The sequence below is a fragment of the Diadema antillarum genome, unplaced genomic scaffold, assembly GCF_040938485.1.
Source record: "Diadema antillarum isolate AM-2024a unplaced genomic scaffold, OU_Dant_1.0 seq00000136_RagTag, whole genome shotgun sequence".
NCBI lineage: Eukaryota > Metazoa > Echinodermata > Echinoidea > Diadematoida > Diadematidae > Diadema > Diadema antillarum.
This window is the reverse complement of record NW_027271213.1, coordinates 1,128,629-1,151,985: the sequence shown is the minus strand read 5'-3', so window position 1 is coordinate 1,151,985 and position 23,357 is coordinate 1,128,629. Positions and strand designations below refer to the sequence as shown.

At 38.1% G+C, this 23,357-nt stretch overlaps 1 protein-coding gene across 1 annotated transcript in view; it reads right to left on the bottom strand.

Annotated features, from left to right (window-relative positions):
• The window catches only part of LOC139727582 (peripheral plasma membrane protein CASK-like), a 144,724-nt gene extending 123,407 nt beyond the window's left edge, over nucleotides 1-21,317 (bottom strand). The window contains exon 1 of the mRNA XM_071638563.1: nucleotides 20,720-21,317. Coding sequence (XP_071494664.1) covers nucleotides 20,720-20,778 — 59 coding nt within the window. The 5' untranslated portion in view covers nucleotides 20,779-21,317. The remainder of the gene's footprint in view (nucleotides 1-20,719) is intronic.
• Nucleotides 21,318-23,357: the final 2,040 nt, after the last annotated feature.

Sequence of the window (23,357 nt, the reverse complement as noted above, 5' to 3'; positions counted from 1 at the left end):
ACTTTTCATTGACATTTTTTAATGTGATAACAGTGTTTATTCAAGTCAACATCCTGTGTACAGTATCAGGGTGTGATGAATTTAGAAAATTATGATTCCCAACAAATTACCTCCACTGCTTCCTTCAGAATGAAAAATATTTCTTGTTTCGGTAACTCGCGTTACATGGCTCAAGGGCTGAACTTCCATGTGGTGATTAGAATTTTTTGATGGTGGCATAAAAATTTCCTCATGGGAGACTGAAATAGAACCAATTTGCTTCTTTAAAACAGATTAATTGAAGTGCTAGCAGAATTTTTCTATTAAAAAAAATTATATCAAGTTAAGCATGCATTTTAGCAATTTGGATGACTGAAAAATTGTCTTCAACATCTGTAGCTGTTTCTCGGGAAATATTTGACCGATTGATATAATTCTTTGAGTTTCTTTAACTTCAATATATGGGTAATACATAATGAGTAATTCTTTTGCAATATGATAAAGTTGAAATTTTAGTGCCATGTCCACATTCCCATGGAATTGCCCATAAACTTCTACAGGTCAGAAACAATAGCAGTACCATTTCACTATTATGCCTTGCAAAGAGGTCCTAAAGTGATTGATAGTGTAAAAATATGGATGTCTGGAAAGGCACTTCACTTTTTAATTTTGATTCGAAGGTGTTTTGTGATAAAGGCATGCGAGCAATGTTAAAATGTGCATATTTTTCAAGATATTTTTTTTTCAATTATCTGTGATTGATATGCACTTGTAAGGACAACATAAGACTTTGAGGCTGATTGACCATTGTCAACACTGCCAGTGTCTGAGAAAAGTATATTCCACGGAAATGTATTTCAAAATGAGAGAGGGTATAACGCAATGTATGTAGCATGTTATGAGCCACTCTTGGACCAAAAACATCCACCTGCATCTGTTTGAGCATTCAAGATGAACAAAGCTTCTTCCACAGTCCCTGTTATTGTGGATTCCTCTAGTGTAATTTCTGTTAAGGATGACGAAGGACTCACCACATCAAACATTGACCGTTTTTACACGTGTGGAGAGTGCGTCATTCGGAATGATGATTCCAGTGATGCGTCACTAGAATCCTCAGTGCAATGAGGCATATTGGCCTTGTGTACGCAAACTAGAATCACTGGGGGTAATTTGAATCGTGCAATTCAAATGACGGTCCCAAGACGTTTTCCTGTGACAATTCTCCCGAATGATGGAACAAAACAGTCACGTGCAGGGCTCGTTGTACTAACCTCTACATCGTGTTCTGTGGGGCGGAGCTTACAGTGACCTTTAACCACTTCCATGGATAAAACATGCGTATGAAATGTTGGTACACGCTCTGTATGCAGCATGTACCATATTACGAGGGCAGGAGGCTGAGCCTAATTTTTGGTATGATCCAATTCATAATGTGTATGAGCATTAAATTTGTTCATGGAAGCCTCTTTACCTTCCTCTTTATGATAGGATGAACACAAGCAATTTTGCTGTCAGTAAAGTTGGAGTCTACTAATATCGTACCACTACTACTACTAGTGAATCTGGCCAAACAGCAATTAAACACAAAAGCAGTCACACCTCCTCTCCACACTCTGAAATGCAAAACTGGAGAATCCACTAAACCTTCCTTGGTCGTGTGTACCGACGTTAATTCTAATAGCCTAATTGTTGTTCAGCATTGCAATATCGGTTCTCGCCCATGTGAAAGTGGCCTTAAAGGCGCACAGAATTTTGACAAGGCCCGTCTTCCTCTTCTACACTCGCCATCCCCGACTTGCTTTCTTGCACCCCTGAACTACCAGAGGCAAAGTTTATTGTCATAAGACTGCCAGGGTTTTGATAGTGGGGAGAGGACAGCTCAAATAAAAGTATGCATGGTTTACAAACATGCTCCTACTAGGGATGGAGCGCTGACATTCCAGAGAAATGAATTCTGCATCCTCATGAGTCGTAAGCGGTCTGCACCAACTTGGGGTTTTCTCAGAGGAAATGGTTTGCAAAATTTGTCTGAACATTGTTGAAATTCTTCCATGTTCACTGCTATCTCAGCATTCATACAAAAAGTTTGCCTTTCTGTATATGAAAATTTGTGGATATTTTCTTGCTGGAGACCTACAAGTGAGATCCGCAATGCCAATTATTCCTATAAGATGGAATATATTTCAGTACTTTCAATCTAGTTTGCCTGCATTTGTCACTGCTATTTCTGGCCACGCCTCAGGTACATGAGCTTCGCGGTTGTCCAAACCAACCATTGTCAGAAAGGTACACTGTATGTATGCATAAAATTTGTATAATATGTGCACTGGAGAGCTGTTTGAACAGAAAATTAAAATTGTCATATTTCCATACATCTTTTTAAAGCTGCTATTGTGTTCACAATAGTGAATACAATTTGCCAGTCCTGCTTCTTCTATAATGTTTGATATTATTGTGTTTAAAGAAGTGTAAAACACAAAAATAAATCAACAAAAAAACATGGCAATAAACACTCTACAATTCCTATAGCATTCATTTCCATATAAAATGCGATATATTTGCTCAATACCCTCAGATGTAATCTGCACCTTGAAATACAACAGAATTAGACGGGGGGGGGGGGGGGGGGGATCGAAGAGAGGGAGGGAGAGAGGCAGACAGAAAGAGAGAGAGAGAGAGAGAAAGGAATTATGAGGGCTAAATCTATTGAGTACATGACTCACTGTATGGGGAGTCTACTTGCAGAACTCACGAAAATTAAATTGCTCAGCAGAAAGAAGGTATGATCATCTACCTCCATTTGAGCACCATTAATCACCAGCCACATTTAGCTTTGAAATCGAATCTGGATTCAAGGTATCGCACTCGGCTGCTTAATAATACAGAATCGCTTTGTTTTTGTGGCCACTGCTACCATGACTTCATAACGGCAGCTGCCTGAATAGGCAGGGAGTGCTCAGTAAAACAATCTTTTTGCCTCACGGCGACAGAGCCAGAGCACAGTAATATCTTGAGAATGATTTCATCATATTATTTATGTTTAGCCTACTGTTAACTATTCTATGCTTATAAATACTGTATTAAAGAGCTGAAATTTTCATGGTGGTTTTATTTTTGCCAATTTAAGATCAAAATCACCATTGAACTGCAAAATGTTGATACATTGTATGCCCAAATATATAACAAACGCAAAAACAACACATGCGAAAATATCATCTAAAAATAAAAGATTCAGTTTTATTCATAAAACTTTCCATTATGCTGATTGCTTCTGTTCCACTATACCTCATACACTTCCATGGTTGGGTCTTCATCAATGCCAAATGATTTACATGTATTTCAGACTCTGACATGGACCTTTGTCAGTCATTAGTTATCGTACAAAATGAACAGATCATGAAAATTGTATTACACACTTTAAAATTTATCTGGACTATATCAAGTGACATGATACAGTGTAGTATTTTCAGTTCAACACATTTACATCAGCCTTTGACCCTGCAAAAATATCCCACATCGCCCTTAATATCCAGCTCTTAAATGTACATGTGCACAGAATGGCAAACATGAAAAAGTACACTTTTGTATGCATGTCAATCTTTATTTCCTGTGAAAGAAACCTAAGAAGGATTTGGACTCACAACACAAATATACATTCATCCACTGAATTTAGTGAGTAAACCTGTTATTCATGTTTGCTGTTGCCACTGTCGATCAAACATAGAGGATGAGATCTTACACAAACACACATTAGCCACACTCACACACGGGAGTTATTGCTTTTTAGCATTGCAATGCAAAAATCAATTTTATTTGTCACCGTTTTCACACGGCAAAGAGAGAGGAAAAAAAATCACTTGGATGCAAGTGAAGTGCTTTGATTTGTATCTCAGACAGCACATGCCTGCACAATGATCACAGCCTGACCCCTGGGCACCTGAGTATGTGTACAGTTGTTATATGGCGAGTTACAATAACTAAGTTACATGAGAATATAAAAATTTGATGCTTTTCTTTGTATGCCACTCATACATGTACATGCTATACATGCAGGGCAAATTATGGCAGAATTTAAAAAAAAAAAAAAATCAAGCGGGACAGATTTTCGCACCACAAAAGGCGTTTTCACATCAGCCCGATGTTTTGAAATAGCGCACTATTTTCTGACTTGGGAAATTAACCCGATCACGAAATAGCGCACTATTTGATAATGTGAATACAAATTAGCGCGCTAATTTTATCGCTCTGATCGAGAAAATTTGTCGACTCCAACTCGGGAAATTTCCGAAATAGCGGGATAATTTGCGAACTAGCGCGCGATTTGATGATGTGAAATCGCCTCAAGAAATTAGCGCGATGCATCCCATCATGCCTAGCATGTGTGACCGCGCTCTACTGGTATAACCGACACTGTTTGCACATGCTCAGCTGTCGAATTAGCTCGAAAAAATTTTGGGCTAATTCTTTTCGGGCTGATGTGAATAGGAAATGAAATAGCGCACTAATTTGCGATCGCGCAAAATATCTCGAGTTTGGATTTTTATCGGGCTGATGTGAAAACGCCTAATGCACATCACAAGAGTTAAAACATTTGTGTGTGTGTGTGTGTGTCCAAACACAAGACTAAACGGTTTTCATATTGTGAAGCAAAAGCTGATTTTCAAACACCATTGATTTCAGGTGTGTATGAATGCAGCTATTGGAGATACATATGCCACTGCCCAACTACCTCACAGCGGTAGCTTTATTTGAACTCTCTCTCTCAACACCCCTCCCCCCACCCCCCTTTGCACCCGTTCTGGCATGCTCCAGTCTGCGCAGGAAATGCAAGGCAGACATAAATTGACGATTATTAATAATATTTCCTGGCTGGCTCACCAGTCCCTTCCGGAATTCACAAGAGGTGAATAGGACCCTCCCAATCCCGTTCTCGCACGAAAATGGATCTCGCCCCTGCTCGCCCTTTCCAATATAATTGTGAGATGGACTTCGCATTACAAATATAAATTCTAAGCGTCCAAGTCCTTCCAGTGCTCCAATCATTTACAAATTAGACTACACTCTCATACTGAGGGTAATGACTGCAGTTTACACAGCCTCGACTGACAGAAAACCAGCTATGCTACCCTGCAAGAAATATCAGCGTATACACACCATCAACAAATTCAGCTACTGTAAAAGTGGAAATTTTCGTGCATCTCACTATTAGTCACGAGAAATATATCCACTATTACAGTACCAGTATTTTGAATAAATACAAGGAATATAGCAGATACACATATTTCTTCCTGTATTGTACATGTAAAAGGCATCCATTATCAAGGAACAAAATAATAATTTTTCTTTTTAATATTCTTTCACAGATACTTGTATGTTACGGCCACGCTTGACATGAGGGATGGCCCGGGGCCACTAAAGATTGGTGTCCAGCCACCAAATTTATCTTTTGGTGGCCCCATCAGGCATCTGAGATTCAAAATAGATTGTTACTTTTGCTATTATTTCGGGCCACCAAAATTTCAGATTTAGAAATTTTAGTGGCTTGAATGGGCCCTCAGACAAAAAAAGTTAGTGTTGAACCCTGTACAGTGTACTGTATGTATTCTGACACATTTAAGAAATTTTTATTTCATTATTTTTTATTCTTATTTTTTATTTTTTATTTATTCATTTATTTATTTTTATCTTTTTTTATCTTTTTTTTTTTTTTTTGGGGGGGGGGGGGGGAGCAAGTGTATGCAACAGACTGGGTGATGACTAGACACCAGCCTGCATTGCAGCAGAACTCCCTTGATACGAGCCTTCTTCTCATTTAAATAATTCCAGAGTGCATTCCGGTACAAATGCTGCAAACTAAATTAACAATGTTCATTGCACCTGTATCCAGCAAATAGTAATTGGCTTTGACAGTCGTACAGTAATTGGACACTAGCTGGGCATGCTGCTGTCACATAACCTAATTGACACTTCTGGATTGATGACAGCAATTATTGTGTGTCATTTAAAGGAACTGCTTACAGTTTACATGGAAGAGAGCTCTTTTACAGTGATGTAGATGTATCTCAAGTATGGTTGGAGGTCCAAATTAAAAGAAAAATGCAACATGGAATGGTGGTGCTAGTGGCCATTAATGAAAGTCTCATTCTCATATGATTCATCATTGCCAACAGCACTATTGTGTGGTCATCAGAGACACATTGATGTCTTTGGCTATACAATGTATGATAATCTTTATGATTTACTGTACAAGTATGTAGGTGAATGAATGGTCTACTGCTGTAGTAGCAGTTACACCTACGCCTCACACTCATAATCCGTGTAATACAGGAAAACGTGATATTTTCGTGGCATGAAATTTTGGCGAATGGGAGCCGACGGCCTTATTTGCTGCATGAAATTTTCGCAAGTTGCCTCTAACATTCAATGCATATTGTGTAGACAAGATCTTCAGTGCTCATTTTAATTTCATGAAAATTGGCTCTTGCAAAATTCATGAAATTAAAATGCACGGGAATATTCCTCGCTTTACAGTACATGCAATTCCCTATTGTACACTGTGCAAAAGAGTTACATATGAGAGCGGTACTTTGTTATGAAGACAAGGATCTTGAAAGACAAAAGTCCCGTGCACAAGCACTCAAAAAAAAAAAAAAAAAAACCAATAATTTTTGAAAATCAGTTTTGGCAGCACAGTGTGAAAACCCTTACAAACGTGTAATTCTTGTGCAAAAAAAAGAAAAAGAAAAAAAGAAGTTAAATCTTGCTATCTACATCGCAGAGCGCAGTTTGGCCCATCTTGATTTTTTTCTTTTGATTTAAACCCTTGCATGTGTATAAACTGCAATAAACACAAACACACAAACAAACGATTTAAACAAAACAAGGTAGTTTATTCCATGATGCCACTCAACATATTGTACTAAGGTATGTCAGGACAGTAGGGTGCCCAAGGTTAAACTCAGGTCATCATTATTATAATGCGCATGCTCAGTTAAGAGATGTAGAGTGCTTCACTTGCAGCTGAATGATCTTTTTTTTTGGGGGGGGGGGATTTGTAAATGGTAGCAAATAAAACTGATTTCGCAACATGATCCAAACACTAATAATTCTCCTGTGTGAATGAGCCTAGCTACATGTATGTAGGAAGAGAGAACCGGGAGAGATACATGTAGGCAGAGAGACAGAGAAGTAATAGGGATAGAAAGATGGAGCTTCTAGGGATATACACAATGCATGGAGTGGTGGGGGAATGATAGCTGCTCAGTTTATTGAATGAATCCCAATGTGCACTTGCTCAGAGAAGGGTCGGAAATGAATGACTTCAGAAAGCGGGACTGGCTAATTGGTGATTCATCCGTTTCGCCATGATACCAGCCAATAACCAGGGTGACAGCAGTAGCACATATGCGGGGGAACACACTTTTTTTTCTTTTTTTTTCATACTCCTCACTCAGGTTTGGAAAGGAGAAACATGCACAGTTTCGAAATAGGCAAAAACGATGTTGATGTTTGGGGTCATCATGCTGCCCTTCTGTCTATAAAACGTGGCTCTTAAAGTATAAACAGCAAAACAAAATGGCTGATGGGAAAACAGAAACTCTTGTTTATGGAGGAATATTTCAGCAAATAGTGAAGAGAGCATACCTTTAAAAAGAGGATCAGCAAATGACTAACTGTACAGCTTGAAGTAGTGTATTTTCTGTTTGAATTTCTTGTATGCATGCCATTTTGTAATGCGCAGTAGAGTATATCATTATAGTAGCTGCGCAATATAAATGTCCTTTTATTATTATTATGTACGCACATACACAATGTACACTATAAGATTAAAGACCCGCTTGGAATACAATGTATTCCTTGTCAAAAGAAAAGGCAGCATATTCACTAAAATGCATTTGGTATGTTCAATCATGCAAACCCTTCTATCAAATGATACAGTGTATGGCTCATCATCTTTGACAAAGGCACATCTGCCAAAAGTTCTGGGCAACTGCCTTAACAATTAAATGCACAGCTACTATTTGGTAAAAGTGATGTCCAAAGAGCATTTATTGTGTGAGAGAAGAAATTCCTCCACATTATGTTTGAGAAGATCTACAGTGTACAACTACGGTGTACAGCATACACTGTAGGTGAAATGTGGTACTTGGTAAGTATATCATGTACACTATGTACAGCCTCTATGTTCATGTAAAAAAGCTGTAAACTCACCTCTTCAGACAGATCTGAAATGCTCATTGGATTCAGCGTACAGACATACAGTGTATGTCAATATCTTGATGTACGACGCATAAACATGTAGCTAGATTATCAAAATAAGGCTAAAATGTGGCCCCTGTGCTTTGCAACAGGGTAACCGAGTGCCTTTAAAAAGACTACTACAGTGTAGCACTCATTCTCACAAGGTTATTTTGTTCAATAAAGCACCAAAGAAAGTTAGAACTACAGGAAATCACATTTACAATGCTGCAGTGAAGGATACAAACATGGTGCAAAACTCACATTGTGAGAATGAATATATCAATGAGAGAGATTTTTTTATTTACCAAACAAACAAACAAACATCGTCAATAAAGTCACAACAATTAATAGTTAGATACAGTTTGGCAAAAAAGAACTGGCAATAGCGTGCAGGCTAGTCGAGGCCAGTCCTTTCAATGATGTACCGTAGATTATAATATAATGTATTTACAATATTCACAGAAGAATTGTTATATGTACATAAATATTTACATGTTTTCAGAGGGGATGATTATTATATTGATAACAGATACTTTCGCAATGATATCCGAAAAACATTACGGGTGTTTATCTTTGGAACTGTAATGTTTGACATTCAGTACTAGGGATATAAAGTTTTGACACACTACATGTACAAACAATGGACATGCTGAATTTGAATTTGTGCATTCTGCAAGTGGAAATCAAATTCCTGAAAACATGTGAATCTAATCTGTGAATGGGTATGAAAGTCTGGCTTCAAGACATCCATCTGAGTCATTCTGATCATACATATAAACACAACTCACATTATCCACTAACAGTGAGCATACAGTATGTATTTTATATCAAATGAAAGACCATCATAAAGCTGCAAAAGCATACATGGTGTAAACATGTAGGGGTAGATGTCCAGATAAGACAGAGGAAAATACATTCAACCATTACATGGTACACTGAGAGCATTTTATACATAGCTCTCCTCTACAGCAGGCCAAGAGCTTGTTTAACTAAGCCCTAAATCAATATTAAAATTAAATTCAACTGATCTCTAAGATGGACGATTTTGGCATCAATTAGTTCTACATTTGTAGAGTGTAAAAAGGATCTGTTTTACCGAGCCAGTTGTGAACAATATCTTGCACACATATTGCCATTTAGAATACATCTTGAATATACTATCCAACGTACCTTTTCCAACTAGATCTAATCTGAATCTGTCCTAAATTTGGTTTATTGTTGGGTTTGATGTAGTCCCCATGCTAGTGAAACAGGGCCCTGGATTCATAAACAGGGCCCTGGATTGCAATATAAATGCACTTGTTTTCATATATAGGGCCTACTGTACATGCCTGAAAAGTACACTACATTTAATAGGAAATATAACAAATTTGCTGAAATTTATTCATTCCCTTCTGAACAAATCTCTATGTATTATTAGCTTCCCTTCTCTTCTTCTTTTCTACCTCTTTTGAGTTAGCCCAAACAGGAAAAAAAAAAATACATTGCCGACATTTCTTGAGGCCATGGTCATTAATCTCCTCTTGCTAAAAAGCCACAATCTCTATAAATTTTGTATTGATAGGGAAGAAAGGATGACTCTGTGTGATCACTCAATGAAGATGGGTTCATTTACAGGTTAGAATCTCATGGCAGCACTGGTCTCCTTACAATAAATCAGCTCTCACAAAAAAAAGGAAATAAAGAAAGAGATAATGGTTTGTATTAGACTGCACGAAAAACATATTCAACTCACACAGAAATCTTCATGGCTTGCTAAACAGCAATAGTCTTGAGTTTAAATATAGATAAATACTTATATGTATATGACGCTGCTATTCAATATGAATTCATCTCAAGACATGCTGTATTTCTTGATCGCAAAGCAAAGTGACAATTCAGAAAAGAATAATTGGTCAAATTGCGAGAAGGATATTACCATGTAAAGGTTCTGCAAAATGGCATGGATAGAGAGACCAAAAGGTTGAGTCTAAATGATCAATGTTACGCTGCTGATGGTCTGTCACGACTAATGTAAAGGGCTTTGGTGGGGCTAAGGGGGGTCTTAGCCCCACCGTTGGTACGAGACTATCCTTAGCCCACTTTCTGTTTACACTCGTTTTTGCCAAAGTGGGCTAGCCCCACCGATAGTTCGGTACTATCTGGCCCTGCAAAATAGCAGGGTTAGCACCGCAATTGCGGTGCCAAGCAAGTGAGTGTAGACAGAACGAAAAAATAATCCTGGTCTAAGCGACGGAGATGAAGTCCGACCCTCACTGACCAATCAGAAACGAGGTAATCAAGTACTGCCGGTGCGTGCGTGTACGTGTACAGTACACAGCGTAATCATGAATATTCATGTGGTTTGGAAAGTCCGGGGCTAAGAATACAAGCGTAAAAAGGTCAGTTTTCTCCTTAGCCCCGGACAAGAGATAATACGTGACTAATTGGCCAGTGTAAAAAGCTGAAAAAATTGGTACGGGACTAACGATAGTCCTGGGTCAGAGAAAGTCCGGGGTTAAGAAACACAAGTGTAAAAAGGGCTTAAAGGTGGAAATTTTCGCGGTGTTGAAATTTTCGCGCATTTCGCGCAACCCGAAACTAGCGCGAAAATAAAAGCATGCGAATATTTTTGCTCGCCATATGTTCCAGTAGTTGATGTCTTGGTTCCGCGGAATTAAAAACACGCGAAACTCTTCTTACCCCGCCGATCGCGCAAAAATTAGTCGCGCGAAAATATCCACTTTTACAGTAGCTAATCTTGGTATCATCTCATGTTTCAATACAGTTGTATATCACTTGTATAATGAATAAAACCAACTTTCAGAGAGAATGCCTCTCTGAAGAGCGAGCAATGCATTCATTGTACCCTCTTCTTGGTGCAACGCAGCAGAGTAGACACTACATTACAGTGTTCATCAGTTTGTTGTTGTTGTCTTTTTAATACAGAGCTCCTGGTAAAATATAGTATGATTAAATATAGTTTATGCACAGGTTGCATAATGTACAGGTTATAACAAAGACATGCTTAAAGATGAAGAGTATGCACATGTACAAACGTGTGCACGTACATGTACGGCATGTTCCAGCTGGAGGGGGGGGGGGGACATTGGCCGATATATTTCTCAGAAAGCAAAGACGATCAATGCTATATTTGGTGACACTGACATTTGCTTCTGTGACAATTGCTTCGGTTTTAACTGAGTACTTTCTCCAAGGACTTAGGGTTACGGTTGTGATAGGGTTTTAGGTTTAGTTTGATGAGAGGATTAGGATTACGGTTAGGGTTGTGGATAGAATTTATGTCTGGATTAGTGTGCAGATATTTCATGGGAGCATTGTCATGGAACCACTAGTCTTCACCATTTTTATTGCATCCCGCTCAGTGCAAGTGCCCCACATATTACATTCTTCGACATAATGCATGCACCTCTGACCGGAGGTGAGTTTAACCACATAGAATGTCTTCATTGTCAATGCAGATGAGATGGAATAGACTGGGCGGGTAGGCAGTGACAGTCTAATAGTAATTAGATGGATGATATCTGACATGCCCCACCCCTAACTCTCTCTACTCTCTCTCTCTCTCCCTCTATCTCTTCCTATGTTTCGGCCTTACAAGTCATGTGCGTATTCCTTGGTGTGTCTGCCGGTCTCTTTGGAATACAATATCTACAAAAAGTGTATGATCTACTGCATGTACTATTATACAAATCTACAAACAATCTCTAGCTGTGATCTCCACATTTAAGTGTCTGATATCTCTATATTAGGCCTATTTCTTTTTTTCCTCTCTCTTGGATCTAGATTGTATCTCTGCCTTGTGTGTGTGTGTGTGTGTGTGCATGTGTTTCACCGTGCAACACAGTTTCATTAATATATTGTTTCATTTTATGAATATACAATGTATGTACACCTTCAGATTAGTATGTAGATCTATGCAATCATGACTGATTGCCTTCATGTTGTAAATCTTGCATACAATGATGAGTCATCTCTCCATAGCTCTTGCTGAAATGAAAAGTGACCCATACCCTATTATATCAAACAGTGTACTGGGACAGAACCTTATTCTTTATCTAAAGGGGAATAAAGATTATCTACCAGGAATCCTGGGCAAACTACAATCTAGATGTAGAATAAAAATGAACAAAACCAAACATACCAAAAATCTGCACAAGGTAATTAAATTCACTTTTTTTCTTTTGCTTGTAGAGAGCTTGAAGATTTAATTAACAAAAGCACGCTAGAATTGGAGGATATCCTACAGAAGAATGAAATGTTTTATTGCATCAAAGATTGACTTTGTACGTTGTCTGACAAGGTGAGTTTAAATATGAAGGGAATCTTGGAAATTATGTGTTTACAGTACAAGTACATGTATGTTTGTACCTTCCCTAAAACATAGTATGGAGTAGTTGTTCATACACTGTACGTGTAAACTTCATTTATGTGTGTATGTACAAGAATACGAGAACCAAGCAACTCAGTAATCAGTAACAGCTTGCTGCCACTTCGATGGCTGTATTGCTACATGTATATTGTTTGTATCTATGTTAAAATAAAGAATTTTGATATTACGTAAGCATTTGGATTTCTTGGTTGACCTTGTCAGTTTAGCAATGAAACAATGCTACAATGTTTGTATAACCCAAAGTCTACAATAACTTTTAATACACTAGACTGACTGATTTGACGAACAGTTTTTCCCTGGATTCTTTGTGTTCATGAATCACATTCACATGTATGGATCATAGACATACAGTTACTTGTACGTATGCTTGTAATAACCAGTTATACAAATGACTACTGGTACTTACAATTATTTGTATATCATCAAATATTAGGCCTATACAGCAAATGTACTCTTCAAAACAAATTGCGTATCTTTCTCATTCTGAAAAGGTTTATAGACGTATGGTGTATGGGGCAGCTTTCTGTCTGGTACATTGTACATGTACAACTACATGTGTACAGTGCATGGCTTTAATACAAAGCAGGGCCGCCCTCATGACGACACAAAGTACTTGCCTTAAATGTACCATTGTACCCTTACAGTATTCATACAGTACTGTACTAGCATACTGTAAAAGTGGAAATTTTCGCGGTGTTGAAATTTTCGCGCATTTCGCGCAATCAGAAACTAGCGAAAAAAGCAAGCGAATATTTTTGCTTACCATACGTTCCTGTGCGTGATGTCTTGATTCCGCGGAATTAAAAACACTCGAAACTCCTCTGACCCGGCGAAGCGCGAAAAATTAGTCGCGCGAAAATATCCACTTTTTTTACAGTATCTTACCAATGCTACAATGTACAGTACATATAATATGTGTAATATACATGAAGAGGGGAAAAACCGACAGATAGAAGCAAAAACATGAATGAAAATGTCCACACCCTCATTGAGACTTTACTTTATGTCTGACTGCAAGCTGAGGTCAATACACTGGCACAGCCAGGAAAGGGTACAATTTGTACTGTAGGTCTTTTCCTGTGCATACAATGTACATGTACCATTGGCTTATGAAAGTAAAATGCAATTTGCCATTCAACAAGACTGCAGAGGGAAAAACAGCACTCTGTGATTCAATTCCAACTCAACTTAAAAAAAAAAAAGTGCTCTGTTTCTCAGTTTGGTTTGTCTCTACTGTTCAGTGTACCAAGATGAAGTAAATTTTAAGAAGAATGCAGAACTCACGATGGATTGACAGCAAGATGTCTTTGAAATTCCATTTTGATGACTCTGAAATGATTATATGCCTGTCATGATCTCCTAAAGTGTTTTCAAAGGGTCTGTTGTGTTTTATATGAAATTCCAGTGTACAGCATGCTTCTCTTTACTTACTTACACTACCCTTTTAAAAAAAATGATAATAATATTGTGACACATGTACAATGTATGATGCATCTTGCAGCGTAGGCATGTGTGTAATGTACGTATGTATGTAGCACCAAAACTTGTGCGAAATACAGCAATTGCGAACACAATCCCATTTTTATTCTGGAACACAATTTTTTCATCCAAACTCCGTCATTTCGCTCAATCTTTGGTAGTCAAACATCGCACACCAAATTACATGTAGCATATTGAATAAATTATTCCTGGACTGAAATGCACTTTTCAAGTGTGCACTCTTTTCACACACAGGGCTGACTTCCACATTTTGTCTGAGTAAGTGAGTGACTGTCAAGCTGTACTTCCAGTTGTAATGCATGGTATAAATTGTGTTTTAAATGTCAACATTTTCAACAGCTACCATGAACAAGATAACTGTTGTGCATTGAAGTTTATGACATTTCAAATTTGTCATTAGTTCGAGAAGAAACCATGATTTTTTTTTACAGGGAATTTTGCAGGTCTAAGAGTAGGAAGAAGAGGGCGAACAAGGACATGCTGTGTCACATGAAGGATACTGGGTACAGTAGACAGATCATGTGAGTGCAGTACACACACTGTAAGTATGAAAATGTGATCCGAATCAGCTAACTTTACTGCTTGCAATAATTCTGCGGTCGGATAGCACGATCAGAATTAGCATGTAACTACATTTAAGATATGCTTTGCCCAGTAGATCCACTGTGCGTATTTGTCAAGATAGACAAAAGCATACATGAGGTTCTTGCTCCCCTACAAAGGGTTAATTTGTGAGTGGAGACATTTATTGCCCTAAAAGTAATTACAGGCTTCTTTATGAGACTGGGGCTTTTGGGTATTCCATGGTATGGGCCACTGATCAAGACTGAAAGGCTGTACTGAAATTTTAAACTGAACATGTACAGTATGTGCTGATTAATTAATCTAGCTTCCAGACAGGTTCTGGGTCATTTTATCTCATACTGTACTTGCCCTGTACTGTGAAACACAAAAAAGTACTTTTTGTAGTAATTGCAGAAGATCATCGTTTGAAATACAAATGCTATGTGACAGCCCACACATTTAAGAAAACATAATTTAGCAAAAGAAAGCACAGCTGACACATTCTATGTGCTCCATTTGACTATAATTCAAAGATACATGTTATGTACATTTGTGAATAAGGGACACACAAACCCATACACAGTTTCACATTTTTGAAAATATATTGCAGCACCAATGATAGAGGAAAAAAGTAAAACATCAGCAATAAAACAGCTGTTTCACACTGTATGAGATGAATATTTACAATACTACTTCAAAATACCCAGCATAAAAGAATCTTTGTATACAATTCACTTTTCTTTTCAAAATGGAATCACAAGGAGTATGGTTGTAAATCAACTGCAAGAAGGTACTGTATATTATATAATTGCAAAATGTTTACCAACCTAGCACAAAATATGTAGGATGACAGCATAATGACATACAAGTAGTCACCAAAGAAACTCCCAAGAGCAATGATATCAAAACATTGAAAACATTTTACAATTCAATGTTCCACAGATTTCTCAATTTTAAATCTCACTGTGTCTTCATACAGTTTATAATCTTAAAGTATAAACTTTATCTTGATTATTTTTTTTCAATGAAAGATGTCATCTACCAGTAGGTGTTGTTTCATCTCTTTTCAATGTTAAAGCAGTAGCTGCTACATGCCATGTGCAGTCTCAAAGTACACAGGACAATTATGCTGGACATTTATGCACAAGCTACTAATGTGTGTCCCATGCCAAATTCCTATCATACAGTTTATATTCTGGACATGTCATCACAAATAATGAGGGCAAACATAGCCGAGGAGAAGTGTGTTACACAACCTTGCCAGGCCTGCAAATGCCCCCCTCGTCTATCATTTAGTGTTTAAGATACTTCCCACTGATGATAATCCAGTAGTCTTTTCTGTGGGTGCAGACTTCAATCAGGTGGCTGAGCATCAGATTAAAGCTATGTGACAGCTTTGTCTGTTGGGGAAAAGGTCAACCCATTGTTTGATTGTCTTTTCAGATGGTGGATACAAAGTACAAACCCTGGTCTATGCAACTAGAAGATAATGCAACAATGAAGGCATGAACTTGTGAGGGACACTGTAGGAGCAATGTGCACCAAGCATGCAAAGTATAGAAAGATGTCCATGACAATACAAAGTCTCTTGTCATACTGTACATTACATGTGTATGTGCCATGTGTTTTGAGTGGGCTGCAACAACATTGAAAAGGGTTTGTAACTGAATGTTGGTGTTCAAGGGTTTGGTTTCACACAATTTCTTTTCAGATTATTAAAGCATTCATTATTTTTGGCAGGGGAATGAGTCAGTATACATCATACATGTAGTACATTCATTTAATTAGACCTAAAAAGATAAAACGTATTACATACAATACGTTTAGTGCACGAATAAAATGTACATACATGTACAATGTATACAGAATATAATGTGCACTACGAATATTTCAATATCAGTCACTCGTGAATAAAGAAACAGCTGTCACTTTTAATAGAAAAGAATTTACTCTATCCTTGATGATCAACAAATGTGTTTGTGTTAAGTGCTACATTACCATCATTATGATAAAAGAGGTCTACAATTGTACTATTCTTTTTTTTTTTTAATCTTGACTTCAATATTCTTCATGATGACCTATGATTTGTGAGATATGACATTAATATACTTATAAATGTTTAAATTTTCCTACAATTATGTGCATGTAATTTCAAACTTTTGCCTTTGGATGAAATATCATTAAATATCTACATTAAATACAAATAGGTATCACTGTTTTCTGCTGCCATAAAACAAAGAGTATGCATACATGTTACATTACACATTGAAAACTTTGTGATTGACATACAATGTACACTTGTACATTATAAACTTGAACTCATCTATATCAAAGCTTCCCAATAATAGCCTTTTCATGCTAAGAAGACTTTATAAAGAGACAAAATAAAAAGTGCTTGAACTTCATACAGTTGTACAGCAATTACTGCAAAACCCATCCGCATCACACAAAAATGTCCATAAAAGACAATATTCTGTAATAATGAAGACCTATGAATTCTGGGACTGGATGCACTGAATTTCACAGTCATTTTTACCAATTTTGAACAGCTGGCCTCATTACAATAAATGTACATTAGGAACTGCACAGTGTCCTATCCCCCCCTCCCCACCTGTACATGTATACTCTTTTGAAGTATAATTAATGCACACAATATACAACAAAAGTCTGGCAAGAATTCCCTGGAGGCTGACAAGTATTCAAACATTTAAAATCAGCTATGGCCTGCCTGACATTTCATCAAGATAAAAATAGAAAATACACTGTAGGTACACAACTGTCCAATGAAGCAATATTAACAAAAGGGCATCAGTCAACTCAGAAAATTACATGTAGGAAATGTCAGTAAATTTTATAGCATACCATCCACTGTATAAGGTTTGAAATACACTTCTACCTGCTTTGAACATCAGATGATGGTATCATCTAGACAATTGTGAGTATTAAAGTGTGTAATAATACATTACAAATATATTTTTACACCATTTAAAGTTGTTTACAAGACAGTGTAGTGTAGTTTCTTTGTGTATAGGGTCAGCAATTTTGAAGGACATCTTTACAGACAAAACATGCACACACACAAGCACATACAGAAAAGCAAACCAAAAGCAATCTTATTCAACGATGGTATGTCACAGTTACACAAACTGTTACACAGCTCACTCCAAGGGAGATTCACCCCAAAATATGTTTTTGTATGATTTACCCAAAAATATGTTTTAGTATGATTTACCCAAAAATATGTTTTTGTATGATTTACCCAAAAATATGTTTTCGTATGCATACATACAGTTTGTATTTTTAACTAAGAAAGTCTACAACCTGCGTGGTACAGTACTGGTTGAGGTGGGGATTCAGTTAACATTCCTAAGTGAGATAATGAGAAACCTCTTATGAAATATGAAAGAGTATGTAATTTTAAGAAGGATTCAACATTTATTTGATGAAAATTCGTTTTCAAATGGCTGAGATATCAAAAAAAAGTGATAATAATAAAAGGCGTAGGATCTCTTTGTTTCACCTTGTTTCTGGATATCTCAGCCATTTCAAAACCGATTTTCATCAAACAAACTTTTGATACGGTCCCTTAGAATTGCATGCATGCTCTTTGACATCTCATAGGGGTTTCTGAATATCTCGCAAAACGTTAAAAGCTAAATCCTCACCTCGACCAGAATTGTACACACCCTTTAAGCATTATGAAGGAGAGGTGAAGTAACAGAAGGGTTTTAATGAAAAGGCCCTTCTCCCAGCTTTCCACAGTGATTCAATCATGGTCTTCAGTCACAATGGACTTTGTCATCATTCACAAACACCATACAAAGTAGCTGCCTTCACATCAGAGTTGAAATTGCCATTTCAAATTGCTTGATGGCACAGTACATGTATTTCAGTGTGTGCAACTGAACTACAACAGTGTATAAATGCATGATACGTGTATATGTAGAGCTGGAACATGTGCTGGCCTAATCTACAATGTAAGTTCTGGACTGATTTGTATTCAAATGCCCAAATGAATTTGGGAATATACATTGTACAAGGTAATATTCAAAGGAAGGACCCACATAATGGTTGAAAAACATTCAGGACCTTAGTTTTTATTCATTTTCAATGAACAAATTGGCTCTACACTATTAGATTCTGAAACCCACTAAATAATACCAAAAATTATTACACTGGTCTGTAATACATGCATGCAGAAATAAATTGTATATAAACTGTAGGTCATGATAGTATCACACAGATGTGGTATCGTTATGGCTAACTGTTAACACTACAAATAACCAGTCTCTTCTTAAACCCTCTACAAGTTAATGTCTTATAGAAATGTATCATGAAAAAAGATATTTATCCAGTCCATGGTTAAAACTTGTCCTAGTTTAATGACATAAAGATGGACACTGGAACATAAGGTTTACTAAATGATTTCTACCATCAGCAATATTTCAAATGTCACTGGCCAGAGTGCCCAACAAAGGTAATGGTAAGCATACTTATATAAATTTTTCGAAAGTGCAAAACAAGGAGCAGGTTGGTGCAATAAAAAACAACCCCTTGCTCAGTCTCAATCTTCATGTTTTTCGCTATCTCTTTTATGTAAATTCACAGTGAACGTTTGATATCATTTTGTGAAGCCGTGTGGTACATGTTCCCTTTTATTGTAAGAGTGCTAGATGCAATACTTTGAGTTAGAATAGTTACATAAACAATCTAAAGCAGAACGTGGTCAACATACAGTGTAGAATACTTAATGTACAATTGTACATTGTAGTTTCACTGCCTAACATTGACGAGATGGACTAGAGTCTATGTAAATTGGATGGATTCAGACGCATATCTAGATGGGTTTCTTGGCTGTGTTGGGATAGATTTCTCATTTATATTCCAGCGATATCTGGCTATGAACAACAACAACACAAATAATCTAATGCATGTTTTATGTATATTTTTACCTACGCAGTGTATCATTATATAATAGTCACTTTTCACTCATTAAAGAAATAAAGTCATCCCATAATTGCATTGGTCTAGAACAGTTGATAATTTCTACCTCATTTCACATTCAAATAAGATGGAAACTACTGTGGGATGGGCTTAATATCAGAACCAGTACTACTATGGTAAGGGTACCACCTATCAGCAGGGTACCTTGCCATCGGCACCCTGCGTAACATGGCTGTTTGCGTATAGAACGAAAAGGTACGCGTGGGATTAAGTGTCATTAGCTATAAAAACAATAAAAACGAAGAAATGGAAATCAAACTAAAAAACAAACTAACAAACCAAACTAAACACGTCTCAATTACACATCCGCTCAGTAATGACGCATGGCTGTGAAATTCACGTGTATTACCTATGGAGGAGAGGGGGTGACGATCACTAGGTGCCCTTTTAAGCTGCGTGAAGAATTTTACGGATTGCATGCACTAAAATTGCGCTATTTTAAAACGGAGATTCATAATCAACGAGACGGTCACGACATTCAAAACTGCAGTATTTATGGCATATTTGAGGTAAGAATTAGGCGAATTTGTTTTATATTTCTAGAATAAACAAGCTACAGATCCTTAGGGTGACGATAGGTGGTACCCCCAATGCTACTGCTAAGGTGAAAGCAAGGGAAAGAAATGTCTTCTTTCTTGCTCAATATTTAGGTGTGTAACTGAAACTGGTTTGCCTGATCATACACAAAAAAAATAATAATAAATAAAAAATCATAGGAAAAGCACGAACCAAAATTCAATCTGCTTGTGTTAGCATCCAAATATGAAAATAAGGCAGGAACTCCACATGTAGCTGTTACAATGACAATGTACACTTCATGACGTATACTCTAACGTTAGACTAACCCCGGGACGCTCCGTATACACAGTTACACACTGCGTGTTGGGGCTGGTCGCAGTTAACGTTAGACGTCTATATTATAAACCCAAAATGAACATAGAAAGTACAAATAGTTTTCTATTCACGTTAGACCAGCTCTAACCGTTAGACGTAGCAAATGTCGACATTATATTATCATTAACGTGATTAAGGACTTACTTTCCAATGACTTCACACAACTCATAAACATCATCGAAGAGCAAGTCTTCATCAGCCATGGCTGTTGTTGTCAGCTCTCGGTCTCAAGACACTCGTTTCTCGTAAATTTGTAGGGCGGTGGGGAAGTCGGCGTAGGTAAACCCCCTGACAGCTGAATTCCTTGCCAAATTCTTGAGTGTCTAGATCTAGGCAATCGTCACACACAAAAATATGGATAGTTCCAAGGTACCAGCAAGCAGTTGGTACGCGGGGTGCTAACGAGCAGGTGCACAAAATGTCAGGCACAGTAGCCCCTCACATCGAATTACAGTTTTCGTGATTTTCCTGCGGTAAAAACACACAGTGACAACCGATAGGCGACTTACACCGCACGAATACGTATCTATCCGTGTGCACAAAATATAGGTGTGACCCGAACAGCTATTAGTTCGCTAAAATAGAGTCTGCAGAACGTTTCGATGATAGAATCAGCAATCAACTTGCCATTGCAGCTAGAGGAATTCTGATAGGATATCCTGAGAGCGAATACATCCAAATTACCGGGTAATTCCAGTGATATGGAGACGTTTCAGCAACATCGGCGATACCTCTCTGTCGGTCGATGATTATGCCGATCTTCTCGATTTTATCAGTTTTTTGGGCATCCCGAAAACGCCCTCTTTTGGGCAAGTGGTGTCAATCCTGTTGGGTCACAGTCATCACTCGAGCAGTGCTTTTTGTGTATACAGTGTACTTAGTAATGTGAGTGTTGTCTCTACACCATTTTAATATATATTCAAAGACTCAGTATACAAGTACTATTACACAAACTGAGTTTGGCCTATTCTTCGTCAAATTATTTCACTCTCAATACTCATTATATTTTCCAGTGAAAAGAGCGGGGTAAAAAACAACAACACCAGACACAACGCGATGAATATGAGGAAGGGAACTTTACTTGAGAAGGTGATATATGATTATAGTTACAGGGTCAAAAATGTTATGATACTAGTAACTGATGAAATTTTTGTTTCAATTTGTTCATTTTCCACTTACAATCGTAACAAAGACAGCTCTTTATCATGGAACTCCCACTACCTTTCCTTGGAAACACTGAAATAGATTCCTGCAGATCTGGTTATCTATTCAGAACCCATCAAATGCGGCAGCATGCTAGCGGTGGGTCTATGGAAATGACTGGAATCATACTGCATTGATCAGTGCAAAAGAAGAATTGACGCATGACTTATTTCATTAAGTCATGTGCTAATTTGTCTTTTGCACTGATGAATGCAATGTGTCTTCGCAAAGCAAATACTAAGTAAGTAGGCTTCCCGGGGTTGTCTTATTTCCCCTGCTATGGCACGACCTCAAACAATGTTCAAAGTATTCGAATCAGCTCAATACACTGTACTGACTTGACATTGTAATTTTGAATAAGCATTTTTATTTTATCTAATTTGATAAGAACTAGTATGCCTTACTCATAGCAGGGGCGGCGCAGCCGTGGAGGCCGTGGGGGCTCGGGCCCCCACACTTTTTGTGCACCATACAAAGGAATACATAAGGTGTCATCACTTTGGGCCCCCACACTTTTCTCAACCCGGAAGTACGTAAGTGGCACTAAAATGGGAAGGGAGAGAATGAGCTGAGGACCTTTTTGTTTTGTTTTGGTTTTTTTTTTTGCTTGTCAGCTGAAGAAACCCGGAAGTGGACGGGGACGGGGAGAGATGAGCTGAGGACCTTTTTTTTTTTTGCTTGTTAGCTCATGAAACCCGGAAGTGGGCCCCCACATTTTTGAAAAAGTGCGCCGGCCCTGCATAGTGTCTTTGGCAGAATTTTGTACCGTGATATAGCCCTCCCCCCCCCCCCCCCCCACCACCACCCCACTGTCAATGAAGAAATCTGAACAAGACTCATTCCTTTTTCTTCTGCAGACACTTCAAAAAGCGCATATTGCACTATAGCTGTCTACAGATGATAATATTTTAGTAAATCTGTCAGGTGATAGGAGGGGGAGGAATCAAAGAGTTTTGGTTTTTTTTTTTCGTATGGCTCTGATCAGCGCATCGGGTATATTATCATAAACCTATAATGCACTCCTTGTGGTAGCCGCATCGCAGGAACGTCTGCACGCAGACTCCGACCACAAAACGCTGTTGTTCATCTAGTAGGACAACATTCATCATCGGAAGCATCTAAAATCTTTCGCAGATCATTGTGTTCACTGTCATCAACATGAAATATGGACGATGCCAACCGGAGTGACAGCTCGTACGTTCGCTCAAACGCAGCGACGTGTCGGAGCCCTTTCATGCAGTATATAGGCCTACACATCGATGGATGGACATCGATGTCGTCTGCCTCCGATATTAACGGAGCACCGCCTAAGGAAATTCTTGACGCTCCTCTGAGTCTCAACCACAGAACTCCCACCGAATGAGTTCGGCAGCCTAAAGGCCGTGTCACACCTTTCCGGGCAAGCTACGCGGGCTTGTTATGAGTAAGGTTTTCCCAGCCCGCAGGAAATTATCTCGCCCGTAGTTGCCCGGAGCTACGCACGCAAGTCCCATTTACCCGCAGCCAAATTTTGGGCAGCAACTCGCAGGCAACTCCCACGCAGGTACTTCGCAGTCCCCGTATGCGGTCAGCGCGGCCA